Raw genomic sequence first — 24,772 nt, forward strand, 5'->3', positions numbered from 1 at the left:
TGAAAAACTAACTAGCTTAGGTAACTATTTAATGTACTCATAGCAGATAGGCCAGTGTACACAAGTACACAGTACAAATGCTGCACAGTACAAAGTCAGTCTTCCTTCACTCATCTGAAATGGTAACCAAAAGGCCTGCTTCCTGTCTACACCACAGTTGACTTCCCTGCTTGGAGGAAAGCCCTACAAGCACTTTTCATTTTCATTTTAACTGCAGTCATTCCTCAGTCTTCTTGAGCTATGAAATGCATCAAACTCTGGAGTCTTTGAAGCTCAATCGCAAACACCCGTCACAAAGCTTATGCGATGTATTTACTCCTTTTGTATCTGCCTCACGCTTACAGTGTAGGTAACTGAATATACTGAATGTACTTGGCATTTTCATTTACCCGGGCAACCTTTGGTTTTTGCTGAAGGAGACACCAGTCAACTCCATGAATAGCAGAAGTAAGATGTCTTGCTGGAGCCAGAGACATATGAAGTGACTTGAAGGAAAAAAAGTACACGTTTCAGTCCTACCCTACCTCAGACATGGCTCCATCCCTACACCCCACCTCCCACCCCTGCTGTGCGACCATAGCACAGAAGCACAGCAAGTACCTTAATACTTCTGGAAGCTTAAGTGATGCTCTTCCACAAGACATTGTTCTACATGAGCCATTTACTGAGGGAACATGCCTTGGAAAGGAACACTCAGGATTTCTTTATACGTGGAGAGAGAAGGTCAATGAACTGAGCCTGTTCTCATCATATAGACCAGGGACATCAAAAGATGCTAATTTGGTACTCACAGAACAAAAGGTCAAGGATGCATGCTAAATACCCTTCTTGGTGGTTTATAATACAAATTAGCTTATAAAAGGCTCTGTGATCTCCTGAAGTGCAAAAAAAAAAACAAAAACAATAACAAAAAACTATTTAAATTTATCTACAAGCAAAAGAACTTTGTGAAATGTTTTTTTGTGGTTTTCCAGACTTCTGTTAAGAGTCCTGTAAGTGTATGTTTTTTATCCCCAATTTAGGAATGGTTAATATGAAAGTAATTGTCCCAACATCTGACTCTCCTATGTGGTGAATGTATGTGAGGCTCCTTTCCAACACCACACCTATTTTAGTACTGTTGTTATTAATGGCCTTCAAGTTGGTGCCAACTCTCAGCGACCCCACATACAACCAGAGGAACCCTGCTCGGTCCTGCGTATCCTCACTCTCCTCCCTGTGCTTGAGTCCATTGGTGCAGCCACTGTATCAATCCATCTAGCTCCTAGAGCATCCTGCATTTTCCTTCCTTAAACATATCTCTGTTAAGGGTGTTAAAAATAACCATAACTACCAAGTGACAATAGCAACTCTTAAAATTAGAAAGGGATTTTAGAGGTCAGTGAGTGTATACTTATAGGGGAGGAACACTCAATAATGGAGCATAAGAATAGGTCCACAACTCGAATATAATCAGTATCACTGAACTGTGCAGGTAGAAACTTGAATTGGTATGCGTATTCTCAACAGCAACAACAAAAGAACAAAATAATCAAACCCCAAGGAAATTGAAACATATGGTTTATTCTATATGCATATAAGAATGACCATTCTGATTCCAGAAAAAAGTTGATGGCTTGAATTTGCTAGTTACAATAAATCAACCATTGACTAATCCTAACAAGATTGATTGAACTTTGCGCTCCTCCTTTTATTAAGATCAACTGAGATCAAGTCATAAGGCAGTCTCTGGCCCTCTACTGGTCTTCATCCATGCTTTTTGTAATGCAAATTTAGTAAACCTGTATTCTAACATGAAAGAAAAGATGAGCAATTTTAGGTGAAAGAAAGGTCTTTGACTGAATTAATTTTGGTCAGGAATTTTTTTACAGTGGGTAGTTGCTTTCAAAGCTAAGGAAACCCTAAAATCAAAGTAAGATATCTGTTAATGACCAAATTGTGTCATGAAATGTTTACTCCAATTTGGAGCCAATTCCACTGTCTTGTTAGAAAGGACTCTGTTCAGCAGAGTACATCAAGAAGAAGGATCGCTAACCATTTTCATTCTCTGCATCATTGCACTCAAGATTCCTATTCCTGGAGGGAGATTCTAATTGGTTTACTTGGGTCATCTGCCAATTAATAGTCCCCTTAATTGACAGACCCACCTAGAATGTATCTAGTGGAAACGAAATAGGTAAAGGAAAGAGGAAGAGATAGATAATAGGCAGTCAGAAGTCACTCTGTCCATGGCAAACAATTACTGAAAGTTTTCCCAGGGTCATGGGATCCTCAGTCGGATCCTTGGGAGTTCACAACTCCCAAGTTATAAAATCAGAAAATTTCTGACCATTAGAATGAAGAATACAACAAAAAAAGTATGTTTATTATTTCTATATTGTTGGTAATAAAGCAAAACATATCTCCAAGAAGGTCATCGGAGAAGGGTTTTTAGAGAATAAAGACAGTACATGGAAGTTAGGATTGTTTTATACAAAATGTGAAGTATCATTGATAATTACATATAATCATATGCAACTTTTCGTGGTTTTATGAACAGGCTTTCCTGTTCATAAATTTAAGGGGAGAATCATACCATTGTTTAATTAATAAATGCCTGCTACTACCCACTTAAAGCATGTTGCACAGAATTGCCAAGTGAGCAGTAGCCTGCCCCGTTGGGTGTATTTTCACTTCTCACAGACTCACAATATGCATGGCATCCTGAATCTAATGAGCTCTGGATCCTTGGATCTCAGCCTCCCTAGAGGATGACAACTCGAGTATTTGAGATGTTCCCAGGGGCCTCCCAGGTGAATTTCACATAGACCACAAACTATTTTATATCAGCCCATCCACAGTTAGGTGAAAGTCTGCCTGCAGCTATGCAATAACACACCAATTAAACTTGGTTTTACTTAAATAGATTCACACACATACATATACACACCAAGCCCACCAAAACTCTAATTTGCAAAGTCTTAATGAGTTCTCCTACAATGGGAGTTTTGAAAGATAACCTCTGAAACTAGGAAGAAGAGATTTTTTTAAATCATAATTTAATATGGTCCTGTGAAAGCATATCACTGGAACTCAGCAGGAATGTGACCAGGACAACAGGGATGTGATGAATTCCCCAACAAAGAGTCCCGAGGGTTAGGAAATGAAGCCACTTGCGCAGCCGGATCACTATTTTCCTGTGACCGCCCGTGCTTTTCCACCTCTGGGGATTTAGTGAAAGCCGTTAATGTGTTTACTTCCCCATTACTGGCTGCTCCCTTATGTGTTCAGTATGTGATTCTTTTATAGGAGGATGGACGGTATGAAGGCCCAACTTTGGCTCATGCTGTGGAGTTGTTTGGAGGCAGGCGATGGAGTACTCGAAACCCCAGCCCGGGGACTTCAGCCAAGAGTACTGAGAAGCCCAGCATGCAGAGAAACAACACCCTGGGAATAAGCACCACCAAGAAAAAGAAGAAAATTCTCATGAGGGTAGAGTAGCCCCACATTTATTAAGCATAAAACCCAAGGGAAAGCTATGGCAGTCTGTTTCTATAAAGATTTACAGCCTCAGAAACCATATACAGGATCACTATGAGTCAGAACTGACTCCACAGCACACTACCACTACCATACTCTATGGGGAAGTTCTCCTCTGTCCTACAGGATCTCTGTGAGTCAGAATAAACTCAACAGCAGTGGGTTTGGGGGTTGTATGGTCTGTGTCTACTTAAGTCACTTTAAGTCATTTGGGTTAGGGACATGGAGGGATCTCAAACAAACAAAATACCAGAGCTTATCAAGTACTTCCTGGGTGCTAGGCCCAGTGCTAGGAAGTGAATCAACTCAGGGGAAAACATGGAGGCTCATCAAGCAGTGCAGATATGGAAACAAATGCAGTGAGATGTAAGTGACAGAGTCATTGAGAAATCTGTCAGCATAGCGCTCTGGGAGCAGAAAGAAGGAAAAAAGGAAGAGGCAGGCGGGGAAGACTTCACAGGGAAGTAGACTGATAGCTCTTGAAGGATGTATAAGAGTTTACCAGGTGCTTTAAGATCAGTACTGGACTGCTAACAACAAGGTCAGTGGTTCAAACCCACCAGCCACTCCCCAGAAACCCATACAGGATGGCCATGAGTCAAAACTGACTTGACAGCACTTAACAACAACCGGACTGGGGACAGCCTCCTGATAGAGGAGATAGAGTGGATTCATGAAAGACTTGACTTATTCAGGGAAGCAAGTGTGGTTCTGGGTGGTTGGAGAAGTGGCTCTGTTATGGGCAAGGAAGGCTAACAAGGGTCATTGGGATCAGATTATGAAGGTGCTAGTGGAGTCCTGGTGGCGCTGTGGGTTAATGCACCAGACGGCAAAGCCATTTGAACTGCAAGGTCAGCAGTTCCAGCTCACCAGCTGCTCCTCAGAAACCCCATACAGGGTCACTATGGGTCGGAACTGACTTGATGGCACTTAACAACAACAGTGGACCAAAACGTAGAAAACTATTTAAAATACATTATAACAGTAGCCCAGATAAAGCAATGTGGTTTTGCTTCATGCTTATCTAGAAATATTCCTACACTTCACATATGGGAGGTTGTTCACTCTAGAGTTGAACTTTACCTACTTCATAATTCTCTATATATACCAAGATTCTAGAGGTTGTATTCCTCCCCTACTCTGCCACCCTCCCTCCCAGGAGGATCACAGTTGAGAGAGCAAAGGAGATAATGTATCCTGAGAATACTTTGTCAGACTTAAATGTAGGCCTTTACTGGTTTCACCATTGGGATGGGGGCAGGCTTAGAGGAGCAGCGTTGAAGATAAGTAGGTCAAGACGTTGAGACCTGCCTCAACTATGGCAGTGATGGAACAGAATGAAAAGTGAGTTTTCTGTCTTCAGGGTGAGAGTGGAGAGGCAGCTGATGATGAGATGGTGACCCGAAAGGCCAAATCTTGCAAAGAGTGTCGAAGCCGAAGTGGCTCTGATCCTCAAGATGTTAATGAACAAGAAGAGTCTGGTAAAGTAGCATTTTCACATCTAGGACCATGTTTTTGGTTTTGCTTTTAATTTTATGGAGGGAAAATACCCATTTGGTTTTAAATCGCGATTTAAATTTAGAGTCTTGTAACAAAATTATTTTATCTTGTTAAATATACTTGCCTTTGTTTTCAATTAGATAATAAAACCCTGAAGGGTTTTTTTTGCAAGCATAATGTACTTGGAAGAAAATTCGCATTATCTAACTTGTTATGACTGAAAAGGAATATTATATATAAAAGAAACAATCTAATGAATTAAACCAGTGATTCTCAGCCCTGACTGGGTATTAGAGCTTGTAGATGGATGGATGGATGGATGGATAGGTAGACAGAGATCATCTTTGCACTTTAAAGCATAAACCAAAACTATTCCCTGAAGTCTTCTTTGAACCAAAAAAAAAAAAAAAAACTTTATTAGTAAACTACAAGTTACATCTGTTATGAGCATTGAGCTCGTTTTAAAAATTATCTATGTTTGATCAAACAGTGAGTTTAACATAATCATGGTGGAATTATTTGAAGAAGGATAGCAAGAATGGTAGCACACTTGAATAATGTAATTAATTTCACTGAATTGTACACGTAGAAATTGTTGAAATTGTGTATATTTTCACTACAATTAAAATAAGTAAATAAACTATCTGGAGGCCCATGCCACACCCTAGACCAACTGAATCAGAATCTAGGCTGACACCTAGACAACTATATATTTTCTAAGCTACCCAGAGGATTCTAATGTGTAGCCAGGTTGGGAGCCTGCCAGATTAGTCTATTCATGAAAATATCTCGAGGTCTCTTGTATAAAAATTGGCTGTATAGGTTGATTTGCTCTGTTATTTAAAGGCATTTTGGGTTTTTATCTGATTTCTGAAGGAAATTTTCATCTTCTGTCATTCATCCTCACAGAGGCAAATTCCATCACCAGCCTTCCTCATCCTCTCCCTTCCAGAAGAGCCCACTCTTTGACCACGGCTGGGACTCCTAACTTGACTGCCGGGACATCATCTCCCATCAGACCAGTGTCCTCCCCTGTGCTGTCTTCTTCAAACAAGAGCCCATCCAGGTGGGGCCTTCACATGATAAAATAGAGGAACTCACATCACATGCAAGGGCAGGTGGTCAAGGTTTAAGGCGAGGATGAGGAAACTTTTTTCTGCGAAATTTGTACATTATTTATAAATTTATAACATTACTTGTGGTTAATACAAATTATCAACTTAAAAGTTAGCCTGCTATATTTGGTCAAACATTTAAGTAAGTCGCTCCTAGTGGGTTAATAGAGTCCTGGTGTGGCACTGTGGGTTAAAGTGCCAGACTGTAAAGCCATTCGAACTGCAAGGTCGGCAGTTCAAGCTCACCAGCTTCTCCTCAGAAACCCTATAAAGGGTTGCTATGGGTTGGAATCGACTCGGCAGCACTTAACAACAACAAGTGGGTTAATGCGCTGGACTGCAATGTCGGTTCGAACCACAAGATTGGTGTTTCAAGCTTACCAGATGGTCCTCAGAAACCCTATACAGGGTTGCTATGAGTTGAAACTGACTCAACAGCACTTAACAACAACAACAACGTGATGGCTAGAACTGAGGTTGCCTTGGTAGGGTCAGACCAAGTGATTTCAAGAGCCCATGGACTCCTGGTGTTGTGCTGTGTAGGATCAGCACTGGACTGCAAACCACAAGATAGACATTTCAAACCCACCAGCTGCTCCTTGGTAACCCTATACAGGGTCTCTATGAGTTAAAACCAACTCAATGGCACTTAACAACAATACAGCCCACTGGCCAGATGTTCCCCACCCCTGGCTTTTGGGAAGACTTGTCTCTAAATTTAACTTATAATTAAACTGAAATAAAAAGATTTTAAAAGCCCCTACTTTTATAAGTATGGTACTGTAAGATAAGTACTGGATTGCTAACCCCAAGATCAGCAGTTCAAGCCCACTGGCCACTCTTCGAAACCCTCTATAGGGTTGCTGTGAGTTGGAACTGACTTGATAGCACACAGCAGCAGCCTTCTCATACAAGGAACCATGATGGTGCAGTGGGTTAGGCACTGGTCACAAGGTCAGTAGTTCAAACCCAACAGCCGTTCTGTAGGAGAAAGATGAGGCTATGTGTTCCTGTAAAGCTGTTCAGTCTCAGGAACTCTATAGAGCAGGTTTACTGTGTCCTATAGGGTCGCTATGAGTCAGAACCAACTGACAGTGCATAATAACATGGGGTTGCTAAGAGTCAGAATTGACTCCGTGGCGGTATGTTTGGTTTTTATTTTACTAACTTCTCTTATTATGGCTGTACCAGTACATATCATTTTCCTAATTATTTGACAGCCCAGTCCATCAGAGTACAGGAGCAGCAACAAAACTCAGGGTGTGAGTCTCGAAATCTACACTGTGTAGTCATTGCTAGTTGCATGTGGCTATTTCAATTAAATTAATTAAAGCTGAAATGTAAAATTTGGCATCAATTAAGGATAAATGACTGCATGTGATTGATGCACATTGTACACCTAGAAAATGTTGAATTGGCAAACATTGACTATATATATTTTTACAATAAAAAAAAAAATTTGAAAATCCACTTCCTCAGCCACACTAGTCCCATGTTAAGGGCTCCATAATCAATCATCACAGAGCCCATTCTCACTCTGAGCAGCTACGTGACCATTCACATCATTACAGAAAGTCTGATTGGACATCAGTGCTCTGAAGGACGAGTGAATTATGAGTTTGAGTGTGAGCTACTTGATACAGTTTGCTATTGTGTGGAATATGTGTGATCATGTTTTTCATAATTAAGATATTGTGCACCTCTGAAGAAATTAATAAGATGGTTGCAACAAGTTGGATATGATTCTAAAATTGGCTATAATAACAAATTATTTTATAAAGGTCATGCAAATTCCAGACTTGAAACAATATCTACCCTCTCAGAATTAATATTAAAATGAAAGTCTTGCAAAGGGAGCCAGAATGTCACTTCATCACCTTCTGTCATTGTTGCTGAGTGCTGTTGATTGATTCCAACGCAGAGCAGCTCTATGTGACAGAGAGGAACTGCGTCATAGGATTTTTTTGGCTGTGATCTTTTTGGGAGCAGCTCACTCAGGTTTTTCTTCCACAGAGCCGTTGGTGGGTTCAAGCCACTTAGCTTTCTGTTAGCATCCGAGCACTTAGTAGTTGTGATACCAGAACTCCTTTCATCTCCGTCTACCCCACACTAGAATTAAATGCAGAGGCCCCAGAATCAAGCTGAAGCAGGTGCTCTCCTGTAGCTAACAAAGGAGTAGGAGGAGGATCCTGGAAATGGTGCTGTGTGCGTATGGACACTGGCTTTGTAAATGTTGATTTCACACAAACGAAAGTCTCTCTCTCTCAAAGCAGCTTGCTATTGATGAGCCACCCTAAAACAAATCGTCTTTCACAATGTAGTAAACTTATAATTTAGACTTTATACATTCAGATTTCTATAATCAGTGAAACTGAATAAGTTGTATATAAGCATTCTTTGTACCACTTTTGCAACTTTTCTTTAGGTCTATATCAAAATTAAAAGTTAACCCCCAAATCAGATCTTTTTCTTTACATAATATGTTCAGCCTATGCAGTATGCTGGATTAATAAAATAGATCAGCTGGATTATGTGGTCCTTCCCTTTGATTCAATCACTCATAAGCAGGAAAAGAAGGTTCCAGTAAAGAAGGAAAATCTTTTAAGGCAGAAGTAGAGAAACTAACCTGCTAGTTGCAAGATAACAGGTCCAAACCATAGAAGGACGCAGACCAGCGTCTGCTAAAGTTTTCTAAACCAAAAAGAAAAGACTAGGCAGGAGAGGAAAACTCAGCCCGAATGCTGTTGAAGGAGAAAGCAAGGCTGACTCCTAAATCTAGGAAGAGAAAGAATGGACAAGTAGAGTTCCCTAGAGTTAGAGGGAAATGGGGGGCCCCCACGTGGTAGCTAAACCTGGAACTGGAAGGAAGACGGGAATTTATCTGTTTAAATGCAAATGAAGAAGCCCTGGTAACTCTCTGGTTAAGGGCTTTTGGTTATTAACCAAAAGGTCTGTGGTTCAAGCCCACCAGCATTCTTATAAATATTTCAGTTTAATTACAAGTTAAATTTAGAGATGTGGCAGTCTCCTTGAAGACCCTATAGGGCAGTTCTACTCTCCCCTATAGGTTCACGGATGAATAAGAATCAACTCAGAGTCAATTGGTAGAAACACAAATGATAAAACAACTTTATCTGACCTTTTTCCTCTTCCTGACGTCTACCCTTTACTTCCCATACCACACTGGGGACCAGCAACGTATGCCTACAAAGGACTATACACCTATCTATTGTGATGCTCTTCCATCAATGGAAGTGACCTCCAAACGTCAACAACAAATAATTTTCTGTGAATTAACAAACACTGTTAACAGAATTGAGGGTAAACTGGATATTCGTTACAATATTCGCTGTATTCTCTTGTATACTTGAAACATTTCCCAGAAAATTAAAGGGCAAAAAACACTGATTTGATTAGCAACCATCGTCGAAATTTTTCTCCTACTAACAATGACAACAACATTCTGTCAATAAACCCGAGTAGAACATAAGAAATGCTATGAAACAGCAAGGTGGGCATTTTGCCTGAGTTGACTTATGTTTTTATACTGAGTGACTTGGCAGATACAAGATATATTCTAGGCAAAGTTGGCTTCTTTCCACTCTTAATAGTTTCCTGACTCACATTTTCCATTAATATTAAAAGTCCTTCCTTGTTTGCATTTAAGAAATGCTTAAGACAGGAAAAAGAAAAGATTGATACCTTGAAGACTTTCTTCTCAAAGGTGTTTCTATAATTTTGAATATAAAAAAGAACAGGCATCGCTTTCTATAGATTATGTCATTTGGGTTTTTGGTTGTTTTTTTCTTTTTAATGACTCTCCTTCAGAAAAAATGCTGAACTTACAGGGGACATTTCCCTGTTGACTTGTGATTTCAAAAAGCTATTCTAACTGTTGTACAGTCAGTTCCAACTCATAACAACTGTGTAGAGTTTCCAAGAAGCAACTGGTAAGTTTGAACCTCCAACTGTGCAGTTAGCAGTCCAGTGCTTATCCTACAGCACCACCCAGGACTCCATTCTTATTATAGACAGAAAGTCTCTAAAGGAAACCCTTCGAACGTTAAACATTAGTGGAAGAATATTCATCTCAGCACTGTGCCCTTATTAAACAGGCTGCAAAAATGAAGTGGTAACATCAATATATAACCTGTTTTATTTCCTCTGGCACAATTGTAATTTAATTTTGATAGAAATGAGAAAAAGAGATCCTGGAAAATAACCTCAACTTTAAATAACTTGTAATCCATCTTTTTGCTTGTATTGCAAATCAAAGAACGCCTGTTGGGACAGAATGATAAAATCTGCCTAAGGCTTTGTCCATTACGTCCATGTCTTTGTTTTAGTGCTTGGAGCAGCAGCAGCTGGCATGGACGGGTCAAAGGAGGAATGCAGGGCTTCCAGAACTTCATGGTTTCGGACAGTAACATGAGTTTTGTTGAATTTGTTGAACTGTTTAAATCATTCAGGTACGATATGTTTTCTCCTCAATCTTTCTCAGCACCACGTTGTTATAGCAATACTAAATACAACTGGTTTTCCTTTTTCTTGTTCAGTGTAAGGAGCCGGAAGGACCTGAAGGATGTCTTTGATGTCTATGCGGTGCCCTGCCATCGAATGGGCTCTGAGTCAGTCCCGCTCTACACCAACCTGACAATTGACGAAAACACCAGTGGGATTCAGCCTGACCTAGGTTTGTTTAATGTTTTGAAGGCCTTCCTATCCAACTATGAAGCTCAAAGGAGTTGCTGGGTGGTACAAACAGTTAGCACTTAACTACCATGAAAGGTTGACAGATTGGACCCATCCAGACATTTCTCATAAGACAGGCCTCGTAAGACCTGCTTCTGAAAGCCTTGAAAACCCTGTGAGTTTTCTCTACACATGGGGTCGCCATGAATTGGCTTTGACTCTGACAACTAACAACAACCACTTCAATGACTGAAACTTCTTGCATGCCAGCTGCCATAAATCCAATTCACAAGGGAATCAACTAAAAATGTTCAGTGCTCCAATCACACTCATCTACAGGCTGCCCACATCGGGAGGGCTGTGACCTGGAGCATGATGAAACACTTAGAAAATTATTTTAGGATGTCACCTGGTGTCATGGGGGGATGGAGAGTGCTATTGACATTTTGGGCAAAGAAATTCCTCATTGGATGGGCCTGTCCAGTTATTCCAGGATATTGAGCCAGTCATCCCTTCAGTCCTTATGACAGCCCAAAGTCTTTCTCAGTCCATTCCCGCATGTCCACTAGGTGGGTGGTATGTCCTGGTTGAGACCCACCATGGTCTGATTCCTCCCTACAAGTAGATGGGTGCTCACTCCCAGGCTGGTGAAATTGGTGCTCACGCCCAGAAGATAACTGATTGCCTTTTGACAAGGAGATTCTTTAATGACCTCTGCAGAACACTCCACATGAAAATCCAGGACATTTTCTCCTAGTGTGTAAACCTGAATTTCTAGACTTTTGGGGTGGCGCTGTAGGATCAGCACTGGACTGCAAACCACAAGGTCGGCAGTTCAAACCCACCAGCTGCTCTTTGAAAACCCTCTACGGGGTCACTATGAGTGGGAACCAAATCATTGGCACTTAACAACAGCAACAACAAACCAGAATTTCTAGTTCTTTTCTCTCCCTCACCATCCATTAACACTCATGTTTTTGTTTTGTTTTTACCACCCATACAGCTTTATGCCTATCACTTTTCTCTTCTTGCTAAAAACTGTAAAAACAAAACTTACCCTTTTTCATGCAGCTGCTTCTTAAGTATTTAACAGTTTAAGTTGTTCTTAAACTAAGAATATTAACCATTACTAAGGAGCTCTGGTAGCGTAGTGGTTATGAATCGGTCTGGTAATCTCACGATCAGCAGTTCGAAACTACCAGCTGTTCCATGGGAGAAAGATGAGGCTTTCTGCTCACATAAAGTTTTACAGCCTCAGAAACCCTCTACAGGGTCACCATGAGTTGGAACCGACTCCACAGCACATAATAACAACACCAATCCTCAGTTGGAGCCCTAGTATGGTGCTGTAAGATAAGCACTGAACTGCTAACCACAAGGTCAGTGGTTCAAACCCACCAGCCACTCCTCAGAAGCCCTATACAGGATCACTATGAGTCAGAACAATTTGACAGCAGTTAACAACAAACCTCAGTTATAAAATGTGTGTAACTATGAATTCATCAGAAAATACAGAAAAACAGTCATTTTTATGAGTATTTCTTCAGTCTTTATTACATATATGTACAAAATATAGAAGGAGTTATTCTCACAAGCCAAAGTTCCCATTCAGCCTTGATTAAATCTTTAGTTCCCAACTGAAGCTATATTTAGTTCTCTAATTTGTTTTCATTTTTGGTTTTTGTGTGGGTTAGGTGAAAGTTTTTAAAGCAAATTAGTTTTCCATTCAACAATTTATACACATTTGTTCTTTACCATTAGTTAAAATTGCCTCAATGTGACAGCACTTTTCCCACTCCCTCCCTGGGTTCCTAGTATCCATTCATTCTTGTCCTGCCTTCTGGGCTTTGTTTTTGACTAAATGCTGTCCTTTTGCTCTTATATGGTTGATTATTCTGAGGAGTACATTTCTCAAGAGAGTTATTTTTCACTTTCTAGGTGTGTTTGTTGTTTAGCTGCAAGGCACTGTTTCCATCTCATATGAAGCCTGTTTCTTTTATTCATTCATTGATCTACTGCTCCTTCAACCATGTAAAGTACTGAGTTTGATGGCTGGTTTAGTCAGATTAGTAGAGTTTCTGCAGTTAATTCCACAACACCAGACTTTGGATGATGCTGGCTGTCCTGTCTATGTTCTATCTGATTCTGTTTCAGATTTGTTGACCAGGAATGTCTCAGATCTGGGGTTGTTCATTCAGAGTAAACAGCAGCTGTCAGACAACCAGAGGCAGATATCTGATGCCATTGCAGCTGCAAGTATTGTGACGAACGGCACCGGGGTGGAGAGCACCTCCCTGGGTATGTTTGGAATTGGCATACTCCAGCTCAATGACTTCCTAGTGAATTGTCAAGGAGAACATTACACTTACGATGAGATCCTCAGCATCATTCAGGTTTGTACACATTGTGTGTGTGTGTGTGTGTGTGTATAGATAATGTCTTTTATTTATTATTCAATGGTTTTCTGCTGAACATTTACATTGTCCAAACTCCTGCCCCAGAGCCTTCAAGCCTGGGTAGAAATACAGGTGTTATTTGCTTGAATACCAGGTATATCAGTGCTCTGAATGAACATAGGGAGTCCCGGTGTGTCGCTGTGGGTTAATGTGCTAGATTGCAAAGTTGATTTGAACAGCAAAGTCAGTGGTTCAAGCTCACCAGCCACTACTCAATAATCTAATACAGGGTCACTACGAGTCCTCAACAGCACTTAACAGCAACAACAATTTAACGTATAAAAGACTCTAGCTCCTAGGGCTTCTCAGACTCAGCAACTGTGATGAGGTTTCCTTCCTATTATTGCAGCCCAAGCAACAAAATCAAGTTAAGGTTTTCAGCTTCATAGGCCAACTGATTTGGGAGTGAGAGGAGGAGCAGTTGGACGTGATCACTAAGGATGCTGGAAATGTGAGGTTGTCATCTTCTTAAGGAGTATCATTAGACTATGATTTGGTACAGGCACGCTCTAAGGGCGCTACATGAATCATCTCATTTCACCTTCCACCCATCGCTGAAGTTGTTGCTGTTATTAGCCCCATTTTCTGCTGAGTAAACTGATACAGTTGTCATATAAATCAGCCTCAATCTTTTCTCTGCACCTCTTTTTTTCTCTCTCTTAAATAAATATAATGAGCATAATAAACTCACATATAATAAATGTGTTTACACTACATTTTACCACTACATGGCTATATTAGTTCAAATATTTACTTTAGATGTTTCCTGATTAAAACAGAACCATTTAAAATATGATGTGGTGATTTTTTTTCGCCCCCCTCCCCCTTAGTTTCCTTTACCCAAATAACTTTTTTAAAAAATCTTTTGCAGAAGTTCGAGCCAAGTGTTAGTATGTGCCATCAGGGCCTAATGTCATTTGAAGGATTTTCAAGGTAATTTTTGAAATATCTTTTGCTTGTCATTTAAGAGTCTACCTTTTTCCCATATAGTCTTAAGAAAATATATTTTATCTAGGTTCCTGATGGATAAAGATAATTTTGCCTCAAAAAATGATGAGTCACAGGAGAACAGTAAAGACTTGCAGCTACCCCTCTCCTACTACTACATTGAATCTTCACACAATACCTACCTCACAGGCCATCAGCTCAAAGGAGAATCCTCAGTAGAACTCTACAGTCAGGTATTGAGAATTCCACTTGGAATGTTCTTTGTATTAAGCCTTATTATTTTCTTAAGGAGCCCTAGTAGCATAGTGGTTACAAGTCAGGCTGCTAACCTCAAGGTCAGCAGTTCAAAACTACCAGCCATTCCGTGGGAGAAAGAGGAGGCTTTCTGCTCCCATAAAGATTTACAGCCTCACAAACCCTGCACAAGGTCGCTATGAGTCAGAACTGACTCCACAGCACGCAACCACCAACCACCACCATTATTTTCATAACCTCCATGGCTACAAAAACAGGACCCCAGAATCCTTTGAAGAACTTGCAGAAGTGAACTGTTATTTAAATGTGAGGAAACATCATGTGTGGGAAAAGTGCCTGTGCATACAGCTGTTTTCTTTTTTTTGTTCCACCCTCCCCATCTATACTTAACCTTTATATTAGGCACACACACATATACATGTATTTGTTTTAGAATCACAGCCTTTAGATCCTCTTCTGACTCGTCTCTACTAAAATTAGATTTTCCCACAGGAAAGTATGTAATCGTTCTATAATTACTAAATAAATCAATACATTGTAGTAGGAAAGCAAAGTAGAAAATGCAAAAGATGTAACTTTTTATGGAGTTATTCCCAAAGATATTGTTTGTTTTGCCTTGCAATCTGTTAAAACAACCAACCTATTCCTATGGTAAGCAACGTAGAAAAAAATCTTCTTAGATTGTAGCAACTGTCTGTACACATGGGAGATTCCTGGGAATAAATAGTCTTTAAAACTCAGTAGGCTCTTGGGTCTAGCAAAAGTGCATCCTTTTGATTTATAACAGCCACCTTTTCATGATCTCACTGTGGCTCACTGTGTCTATTGTCTGCAACTTCCTAATCTGTATTGCTTGCATTCTAGGCCACAGGGACTGTAGGCCACAGACTGTGCTGTGCAACATGAAGAATCTAACAAGTGTCTCAAACAAAAATATTAAAATAAGAGGCATTTCACTAGCTGACTTTTGTTGTAGTAACTCTTGTATTGGATTTCTGTCACACAAAAATAGTCATGAGGAGTCTTAAGTCATTGATTCAGCCCATTCATTCACAGACCTATCTGCCTCTTGGTTTGGGTTACCCTTCCTTTATGTAGCAGTCTTTTCAATTAGTCTACAGTTAGAGTCATGAAGGAATAAGATGCTCCAGGCAAACGTTACAGAGCTGCAGCCCAAGCAATTGTCAGGAACTCTGCTTCCAGCTCTAGACCAATATAACAAATAAGTATTGTCTCCTCTGATATTGGTAGTGATTCTTGGAATGCTTTACTGAAGAGGTTATGAGATAACATAGCAAAACATAGGGAACAAGTGTTCTGTGATTGATTACTGATGTCTGCCATGGGTATGAAAAGGGGAGTTATGGATTGTTTGCCATCTCTGCTCTAGATACTGTTCTGAGGTTAGACACGAGGCAGAAATCCTTGATGACTCTTTGCACTCTTCTTAGATGCTGCATGTCCATAGCAAAAGTTCTAGCAGATAAAAAACACAGTTTGAATCTAAATGGAGGAGATTTTATAATATAAATATTTGGTCAGGTCATTAAGGAATCAGTGGCCTCATATCCTTTGGGGTGTGACATTAACACCTTTGTTTCCTCTGACATCTGCCCACATACAGCACTGCTATCTGGCTTCTTATTTCAGGATATGCCATGTATGGGTACCCTGAGGAGCCAAAGTTGCCAGGAAAATGTTCATATGTTTTTGCTATCCAATGCTACCTTCCAACAATATTCAGCTTTGATAAATACTCTTTCCACTTTAATCTGTTTTCTCCCTTCCCTACCTCATATTAATGCTGGCCTTTGGCCAAGTACAATATCTCTTTTAAATCTCGTGTTATTTTGCTTTCATTCTGCATGTGAACACTGAATGATAAGCATGAGAATGTCCTGGGTTTCGTCTGGGGCTGAATCTCCAGGTACTCATCTGGGTGGACTCATCCATTGATCACACAGGTTCTCCTACAAGGCTGTAGGAGCGTGGAGTTGGACTGCTGGGATGGAGATGATGGGATGCCAATCATTTATCATGGACACACACTGACAACCAAGATCCCCTTCAAGGTAATGATCATAACTTTCTTTAAATCAAATCACAAAGAAACATTATCACCATTCATCATTTGATAGTGTCTCTAAGGAGCTCTTGTAGTGTAGTGGTGACGAATTGGGCTGCGAACCTCAAGGTCAGCAGTTCAAAACTACTAGCTGTTCTGTGGGAGAAAGATGAGGCTTTCTGCTCCCATAAAGATTTACAACCTCGGAAACCCTGTACAGGATCACTATGAGTTGGAACCGACTGCACGGCACATCACTACCACCACTACTACCAAATTATACCTTAGGTCAAAGTTTCTTATCCTGGGTCTGGAAACTTCCCAAAATTGTTATCCTGTATTATGTGTGATGTGTACATGTTTATTTTAATGTGAGTAGTTCTAGAACTTTCATTCGATTTTTACTTGACCAAAGACAGGGTCGCTGTGGGTCAGAATCGACTCGACGGCACTTAACAACAACAACACTGCTGGTGGGACTGTAAAGTGTGCAACCACTGTGGAAAATGGTATGACACATTCTCAGAAGGTTGGAAATATAAATACCGTATGTCCCAGCAATCTCTCTACTTGGTATATATCCTCAAAAACTAAGAGTCATAAAAGGATTAGAAATATACACACTTAACAACAACAACAAATATTCATTGCAGCATTATTCACAATAGCACAAAGATGGAGGCAGCCTAGATGCCATCAGCAGAGGAAAGATTGAACAAACTTTGGAACATATACACAAAGGAATATTACGCATCATTGAAGAATAACAGTGAATCTGCAAAACATCTCACAGCATGAAAAAACTGGAGGGTATTATGCTGAGAGAAATTAGTTGGTCACAAACGGACAGATATCATATGAGACCACAACTGTAAAAAGTCAAGAAAAGGTTCTCATTCTATAGTAAACTTTCTATGATGGTTGCCAAGGATGGGAGGGAAGGGAGAATTATTCACTGGGTAGTGTAGACATATACAAACTTCTGTGACAGGGAAGGCAGTTAAAAAGAGGAAATGACAAGAAGGAAGGGAGAAAAAAAGGAAATTGCTTTCTTCTTACCTTTTTAATTAGTTAGTTTTGGTCTTTTTCAGTGTACTAGAAGGGAAACAATGTATATGTATGTTCTCATAAAAAAAGAGTTTATACATTTTATTGTCATCTGAAACATGAAGGTCAGGTTACTACGGCAGCATCTTCTGTGTTGTTATGACATGTTTAATACAAGACAGTCTGAACTCTTACTCCATCTTAATAATTTTATTTTCTCTAACAATATGACCTTTACAATAGTGAATTATATTCAGAAAAGTTGTTGAAGACTGCCTTCTATAATAAAGTAACATATGTATTTTAAAAGGCAGCAACACAAACACACACTTACCTACCAATATTCATCTCAGCACTAGTCACATGAACCCAAAGGTGGGAACAACCTAAAGGTCTAGAAATGAATGAATCAACGAATGAATGAATCAACCGAGAAATGAATGAATCAATCAATCAACCAAGAAATGAATGAATCAATGAATGAATGAATGAATCAATCAACCGAGAAATGAATGAATCAACGAATGAATCAATCAATCAATCAACCAAGAAATGAATGAAACAACAAAATGCCGTGTATACATGTGATGGAATATTACTCAACCATAAACAGAAATGGAATCTTGATACATGCTACAGCATAAATGATCTTGAAAACATCATGCTGAATGAAGTCAGTTACAAAAAGAAAACTCATTTTCTCGCTATATGAAATATCCAGAAAAGGCAAATGTATAGAGACCCAAGTTTATTAGTGGTTATCAGGGGTGGAAGGAAAAGGAGGGTCACTGTTTAGGAAGCAGTGAGTTTCTGTTCATGGTAATGGAAAATCTGGTAATAGAGATTGATGATGGGTTTACAGCATTACCAGTGTAATTGCTTTCATTAAATTGTACAGGTAAGAAACACTGCATTGGTCAAAGTTGTGTTACATATATTTTTACAGCAATTAAAAATACTCAATTTTTTTTAAAAAAAAGAATTGAAGGTCAAGTACCTTGCTGACAAAGGCCAGCATCATATCATTGTTGATGTTGTTGTTAAGTGTCGAGTCAGTTCCTACTCATAGTGACCCTGTGTTGGGTTTCCTAGAGTGGCTGGCTGGTCAGTGTGAATCGCCGACCTGGCAGTTCAAACCAACCTTGCAGTTCAGTGCTTATCCTACAGTACCACACCCAGACTCCAGCAGCATATAAAGATGAGACTAAATATCTGATATTATAGACTAATGAGAATTGGTTCCACTAGCTCCCAGGATATTGGTCTTACTGGATTATTGGTTCATGTTTTGGAAGCTTATTAGTTGAGTTGTGCAATTATTCTCCTCATCTAGCCTTACTCTTTGGCTTGATTTGTTCATACAGCTCAGTGCTTTTATACATTTAAAAAATAAAAGCCACCTCTGGTTAGATCTGCTTACAACCTTGCCTTCTGACCACCCTGGCTGGATGTCTGAACCCTAATGAGCTGTTTTGGTTCTCATAGGAAGTGGTTGAAGCCATCGATCGCAGCGCCTTTATCAGCTCTGACTTGCCAATCATCATATCGATTGAGAACCATTGTTCATTGCCTCAGCAACGAAAAATGGCAGAAATTTTCAAGGTGAGTTCTCGGTTAGGAGGCAGGATGGCATCTTGGCTCTTGTCTTGACACTGTTGTTGAGTTTTACATGGGGCCACCATAGACCACACCACAGATGGGCCTTGGCCATGAAGCACATAGTTCTGGATCCCTCAGACTTGAGGACTGGGAAGCCCTGGGAGCTCAGGCTTATTCTGAGGGGTCCCTCACCTCAGCTGGAGTAATGTAGGCAGGTGATCCTCAGACCTATGTTCAGAACACCTTGTTGTTGTTAAGTACCATGGAGTTGTTTCCGACTCACAGTAATCTTGTACAGGGTTTCCAAGGCTGTAAATCTTTACGGGAATAGAACACCTCATCTTTTTCCTACAAAACCGCTGGTAGTTTCGAACTGCTGACTTTGCGGTTGGCATCCCGACTCGTAACCACTACGCTACCAGAACACCTTAGGAGGTAGATTAGACCAACTCCCCAAAAAGAGTCTAACACCTCTGGCATAAATCAGGGATATCAGGGAAATGAGAACCTGAAATAATCTCAGGGATAGTAAATTAAACCTACAGATGTCTGCATACAGAGATCTAAGTTGTCAAGGAACTTAGGGTGGCCAGATGCTATGTTAACTGTCAGCCTTTTCTTATACTAGGAAACTATAATGCAGAGCATTAGGGTCTAATGTTCCATTCTTCTTTTCCATTCCTCTGGTGGTAGAGGCATTTGTAGAGACTTAACCCTCAGTGGGAGGGCAGGAGGGACACTGAGAGAGGAAAATGTCCCCAGATACAAATGTCAGCAAAATTAATCAGCCTCTCTTACTGTCTGTCTTTTGTTCTCATTTGGAATAATGCGCTCTTTTTGTATTCTTTGTAGACTGTGTTTGGAGAAAAGCTGGTGGCTAAATTCTTATTTGAGAGTGATTTCTCAGATGAGCCAATGCTTCCCTCACCTGAACAACTAAGGAGGAAAGTGCTTCTCAAAAACAAGAAGCTAAAAGCCCACCAGACACCCGTGGATATTTTAAAGCAAAAGGTATTCTCTTTTTAAAGAGGTTATGAGTATGTTGCATGCTTAAACCCAAGAAAGAAATTTCATACTTACCTTTCAGATGACCTGCTGGATAATCAGTTTATCAAGCTTTCGTTTTCTTAAATAATATATTTGATTTTTGGCTTTCCCTTTCAGAGACCAATAAATACTTTTATCCCCCTCCTCTAAAATTTTGTTTTGTGGAATTGATTTCCCATGGAGACTGGACCTCTGTGATTTCATTTATTCTGATCAGGATAATGTGTGGCTCTGGGCTCTGGATCTGGGCTTTGGATCTGTCAGTCCGGCAGTGTTTGCTATAGTTCCTTTTAGGGAGAGCTTCAAGGAACCCCGGTGGTGCTAACTAAAAGGTTGGTGGTTCAAACCCATCTTGCAACTCCATGGGGCAAAGATTGATCAGTCTGCTCCTGTAAAGACACAGTCTTATGGGACAATTGAACTCTGGTCACATGGGATTGCTAAGAGATGAGAATTGCTTTGAAGTCACACAACAGCAACAAGGAGAAGCCCCTGTAGGAAACACATTTGGACATGGGGCTGTGCCCTCTGAGACCTGGAAGAGAACCCCAGGAGCAGCAGCCCTGTGGTCCCACTGTTGAAATGGATAATGTGTCACTCATCACACTCACCTCACACTTCACCCAAGAATTTCAGCACCACAGACGTCTCAGTGTAGGAGCCCTCAGCGCCAGTGTCCATAGATAGTTTCAGGTCCATGACTGCTGAATCCATGTGCCTGACTGAACCACTGGCCTACAGAATGGCAGCTTCTAAAATAATCTGTTCAGGAGAAAGGACACTGATAGCCTTCAAAGTCACTTTTGGAAACGGGAGCAACCAAGAGTAAGGATCCCTCAACACCGTGCAAGGGTAGAACAACACAGCTCAAAGTGCAGGGACCAGCTCAGAGCTAAAACTATGCCACTGTTGGTCGTTCAATGCCTTCAAGTTAGTCCAGACTCACAGTTATCCGGTAAAAGGTTTCCGAGGAATGACTGGTGTGTTTGAACTGCTGACCTTTCATTTAGCAGTCCAGTGTGTATCCTGTAGTGCTACACTAGCTTTTCATTTCTCTTTGTGCCACCACCTTCAAGTCTGCAATCCTGCTTTAGTATTTCCAGAGAGTATAGAACTTGGCAAAACGATTCTATGTGCCCACAAATTTGAAACCTTTGTCCTTAAGTCATTTATTTAAAATGCCAAGGTAAATGTTCACTTTGATCAATCAAGTAGTCAAATTTTAGTAGTTGTCAAATCTCCTAGAAGCTATAATTTGTGGAAATCAGGGGCAGGGCCTGGGTTTACTGGTATGCCACATGATGTTGGAGAAAGAGCATTCGGTAGGGAGCTAAGACAATAGGTTGTTGCCACTGACTCTTTCATGCGCCATGACCACTAGCCAAAGAATCTTTTTCTTTTATTTTTTATAACTTTTTATTGTGATTTGGGTGAAAATTTACAGAGCAAGTTGGTTTTCTATTCAACAATTCCCACGCATTTTGTTTTCTGACATGGACTGCAATCTTCCCATCCCTGGTGCACTCTTCCCCACTTCCTTCTTGTGTTCACTGTTTCCATTTGTCTTTTTTTCTATCCCTTCCTGCCTTCTGAACTTTCTCCCTAGGCAAATGCTGCCTTCTTGATCTCATATGGTTGATTGTTTTAAGGAGTGCGTACCTTCCTGGTGTTATTTTTCAACTTCTAGGGCCAGTGAATCTGGCTGGTCCTTAATTTCTTCAGCTATAAAATGGGATTAGCGCTGTGGGTTAATGTGCTGGACTGCAAAGTCGGTTTGCACTGCAAGGTCGGTGGTTCAAGCTCACCAGCTGCTCCTCAGAAACCCTATACAGGGTCACTATGGGTCCGAACCAACTTGACAGCACTTAACAACAACAACAACAATGACTCTTCGGAGTCCTGGTATGGTACTGTATGATAAGCACTGGATCACAAGGTCGCTTTGCACTGCAAGGTCAGTGATTCAAACTTACTGGCCGCTCCACAGAAACCTTATATAGGGTCACTATGGGTCAGAACTGACCCCAGGACATTTAACAACAACAAGGTCCTTTCTGACATTGAGCTCTCCCCCACCTTGAACTGTGGGACCCTCTGTCACAATTACCGACCACTCTGTAGACGTTTTATTGTCCTGCTTCTCGGTCTCTATTTCCAGTGTTTCTTGCCATCCCTATTTGAGGGATCCCTGGAAAATTCTATCATCTACTGCTCCAGTAAGTTCCAGTGTGATTCTAAATGGCCCACAGTCCAGGTTGAATTTGGGTTGTGTAGAGTCCCTGGGTGATGTGAGTGGCTAGTGCACTCCACTGCTAACTGTAGGGTTGGAGGTTCTAATCCACTGAGACCTGGCAATCTACTCGTGAAAACTCAGCCATTGAAAGCCCAGTGGAGTGCATGGGGTTGCCATGAGTCAGTCACCTTGAGGTAAGTGGTTAGGTCACCTACTGGCCTTGATGTTACAGAGAAAACCTGCTTTGTTTCAGCTCTTCCTCCATATTGTTGCTTCTATTCAGCATCTACTACTCTCCTCTATTAGTGATTTACCCTCATTCCTCTCACCATTTCCCAGCAGATACAGTTGCCCTGTACAATACTAGCCACATGTCCCAATGGCTGTAAAGACATTCTAGATGTATTTGAAGGTTCTTGTAGCTGTTGTCTTTCCCATTCCTAGCAGTTATTTTCAGTGACTGATGGTTACCTAGGGAGCCCTGATGGTATAATGGGTTACATGTTGGGCTGCTAATTGCAAGGTCTGAAGTTCAAACTCTCCATCCACTCCATGGGAAAAAGATGAGGCTGTCTACTCCCGTAAAGATTTATAGCCTTGGAAACTCTAGAGACCAGTGTCCTATAGAATCACTGTGAGTCCAAATCGACTCAATGGCAGTGGGTTTGTTGGTTGCTTTGGGGGAGAGGGGGCGATTTGGTATTACTTAATAGGGACTCTAGCCCACTACTGAATAGTTCTTCTCGTTAAAGAAGTCTTCTTTATGTTAAGCCTAAATCTTTCTTCTTTTCGCTGTACTCATTGGGTCTACTTCATTCCACTGTAGCTGCATGAACTAATTTCTTATCTAGACAGCTATCATGTGTCTCCCACCAGCTTTTCTTGTCTCCAAGTTAAATATTCTTATTTTGTCAGTTACACTTGCATAGGATATGGCTACTAAGACTCGGCACTTTTCATTAAGAATATTTTGGATATTCTTGAATTTGTCAGTCTTAAAATGTGATCTCCAAAACTAAAGCTCAGTGTTCCAGATATGCTCTGAAAACACAAGGACAATGAAAACATAGCCTCCTTTCATTTTAACTTTATGCCTCAATTAATGCAACCCAAAATTGCTTTTTATCATCTTTTTTCTTTTTTTTAAATTGTGACTTGGGTGAAAACTTACAGAGCAAATCTCTTTTCCATTCAAAAATCCCTACACATTTTGGTTCATGCCAGTGATTGCAATCCCATCAATGTGACATCACTAATTCCACCTCCTCCCTGTGTTCCTCTTCCCTTTGTCCTTCTTTCCCATCTCTTCCTAACTTCTGAACTTTGTCCCTGAGCAAATGCTGCCCTTGTGCTCTCCAATGGTTGATGGTAGTAAGGAGTACCTGCCTGGTGTTATTGTTCACCTAATAGGCCTGTCTTTTGTTTGAAAGTTGAGCTATGGGAATGAGTTCAGCTCCAGATCTGAAAGGTGACTAAGGGCTATTGTCTCAGGGTTCAACCAGCCTCTGTCTGACCATTGAACCTACTCTTTTTATGAGGTTGAGTTTTGTTTCACATTTTTCTCCCAGGACCCTCAATTGTGACCCCATCCATAGCAATTGGTAATTGTAGCCAGGCCCCTCTAGTTCTGGTCTCAGGGTCGTGGAAGCTGAGGTTCACATGGCCCATTAGCCCTCTGAACTAATTGTTTCCACATGCCTTTGATTTTCTTCACTGTTGTTTGTTCTAAATGGGAAGAGACTAATATATGCAGCTCATATGGCTTTTTAAGGAGCTCTGGTAGCATAGTGGTTATGAATCGGGCTGCGAACTGCAAGATCAGCAGTTCAAAACTACCAGCTGTTCTGCGGGAGAAAGATGAGGCTTTCTGCTCCCGTAAAGATTTACAGCCGCGGAAACCCTGTTACAGGGTCACTATGGGTTGGAACTGACTCCACGGCACATAACAACTACCATATGGCTTTTAAGCTTTTAAGACCCCAGTTACTACTTAACCAAAGTGGATGTAGAACATTTTCTTTCTAGGACTCTATTGTGCCAATTGACCTTGTTGGTCCCTGAGACTGTGATTCATAGCTCCTAGGCCCATCGGCTCATTCCCTCAAGGTGTTTCATTATGACTCATGAGCTCTATATTCATGGATATATTTGCAGCATATGTAAAACTACCCTCTGTCAAACCTATATATTCATGAGTGTAATACCATTCACCTCCCCACACCTGTTCAGCTTGCATGCCTATCAGTGTATCCTATATATTCATGAGTGTAGTACCATTCACCTCCCCACACCTGTT

At 40.7% G+C, this 24,772-nt stretch overlaps 1 protein-coding gene across 2 annotated transcripts in view; it reads left to right on the forward strand.

Annotated features, from left to right (window-relative positions):
• The window catches only part of PLCE1 (phospholipase C, epsilon 1), a 349,465-nt gene that overhangs the window by 273,340 nt on the left and 51,353 nt on the right, over window positions 1–24,772 (forward strand). The window contains exons 8-18 of one of the 2 annotated variants that reach the window (XM_006831159.1): window positions 3,289–3,471; window positions 4,883–5,000; window positions 5,929–6,085; window positions 10,481–10,603; window positions 10,691–10,827; window positions 12,981–13,219; window positions 14,154–14,215; window positions 14,298–14,463; window positions 16,450–16,557; window positions 19,083–19,199; window positions 20,049–20,207. In XM_006831159.1, coding sequence (XP_006831222.1) covers window positions 3,289–3,471; window positions 4,883–5,000; window positions 5,929–6,085; window positions 10,481–10,603; window positions 10,691–10,827; window positions 12,981–13,219; window positions 14,154–14,215; window positions 14,298–14,463; window positions 16,450–16,557; window positions 19,083–19,199; window positions 20,049–20,207 — 1,569 coding nt within the window. The remainder of the gene's footprint in view (window positions 1–3,288; window positions 3,472–4,882; window positions 5,001–5,928; window positions 6,086–10,480; window positions 10,604–10,690; window positions 10,828–12,980; window positions 13,220–14,153; window positions 14,216–14,297; window positions 14,464–16,449; window positions 16,558–19,082; window positions 19,200–20,048; window positions 20,208–24,772) is intronic. The other variant, XM_006831160.1, reaches the window with a different exon arrangement.

Source organism: Chrysochloris asiatica, unplaced genomic scaffold (genome assembly GCF_000296735.1).
Source record: "Chrysochloris asiatica unplaced genomic scaffold, ChrAsi1.0 scaffold00003, whole genome shotgun sequence".
Taxonomy (NCBI): domain Eukaryota; kingdom Metazoa; phylum Chordata; class Mammalia; order Afrosoricida; family Chrysochloridae; genus Chrysochloris; species Chrysochloris asiatica.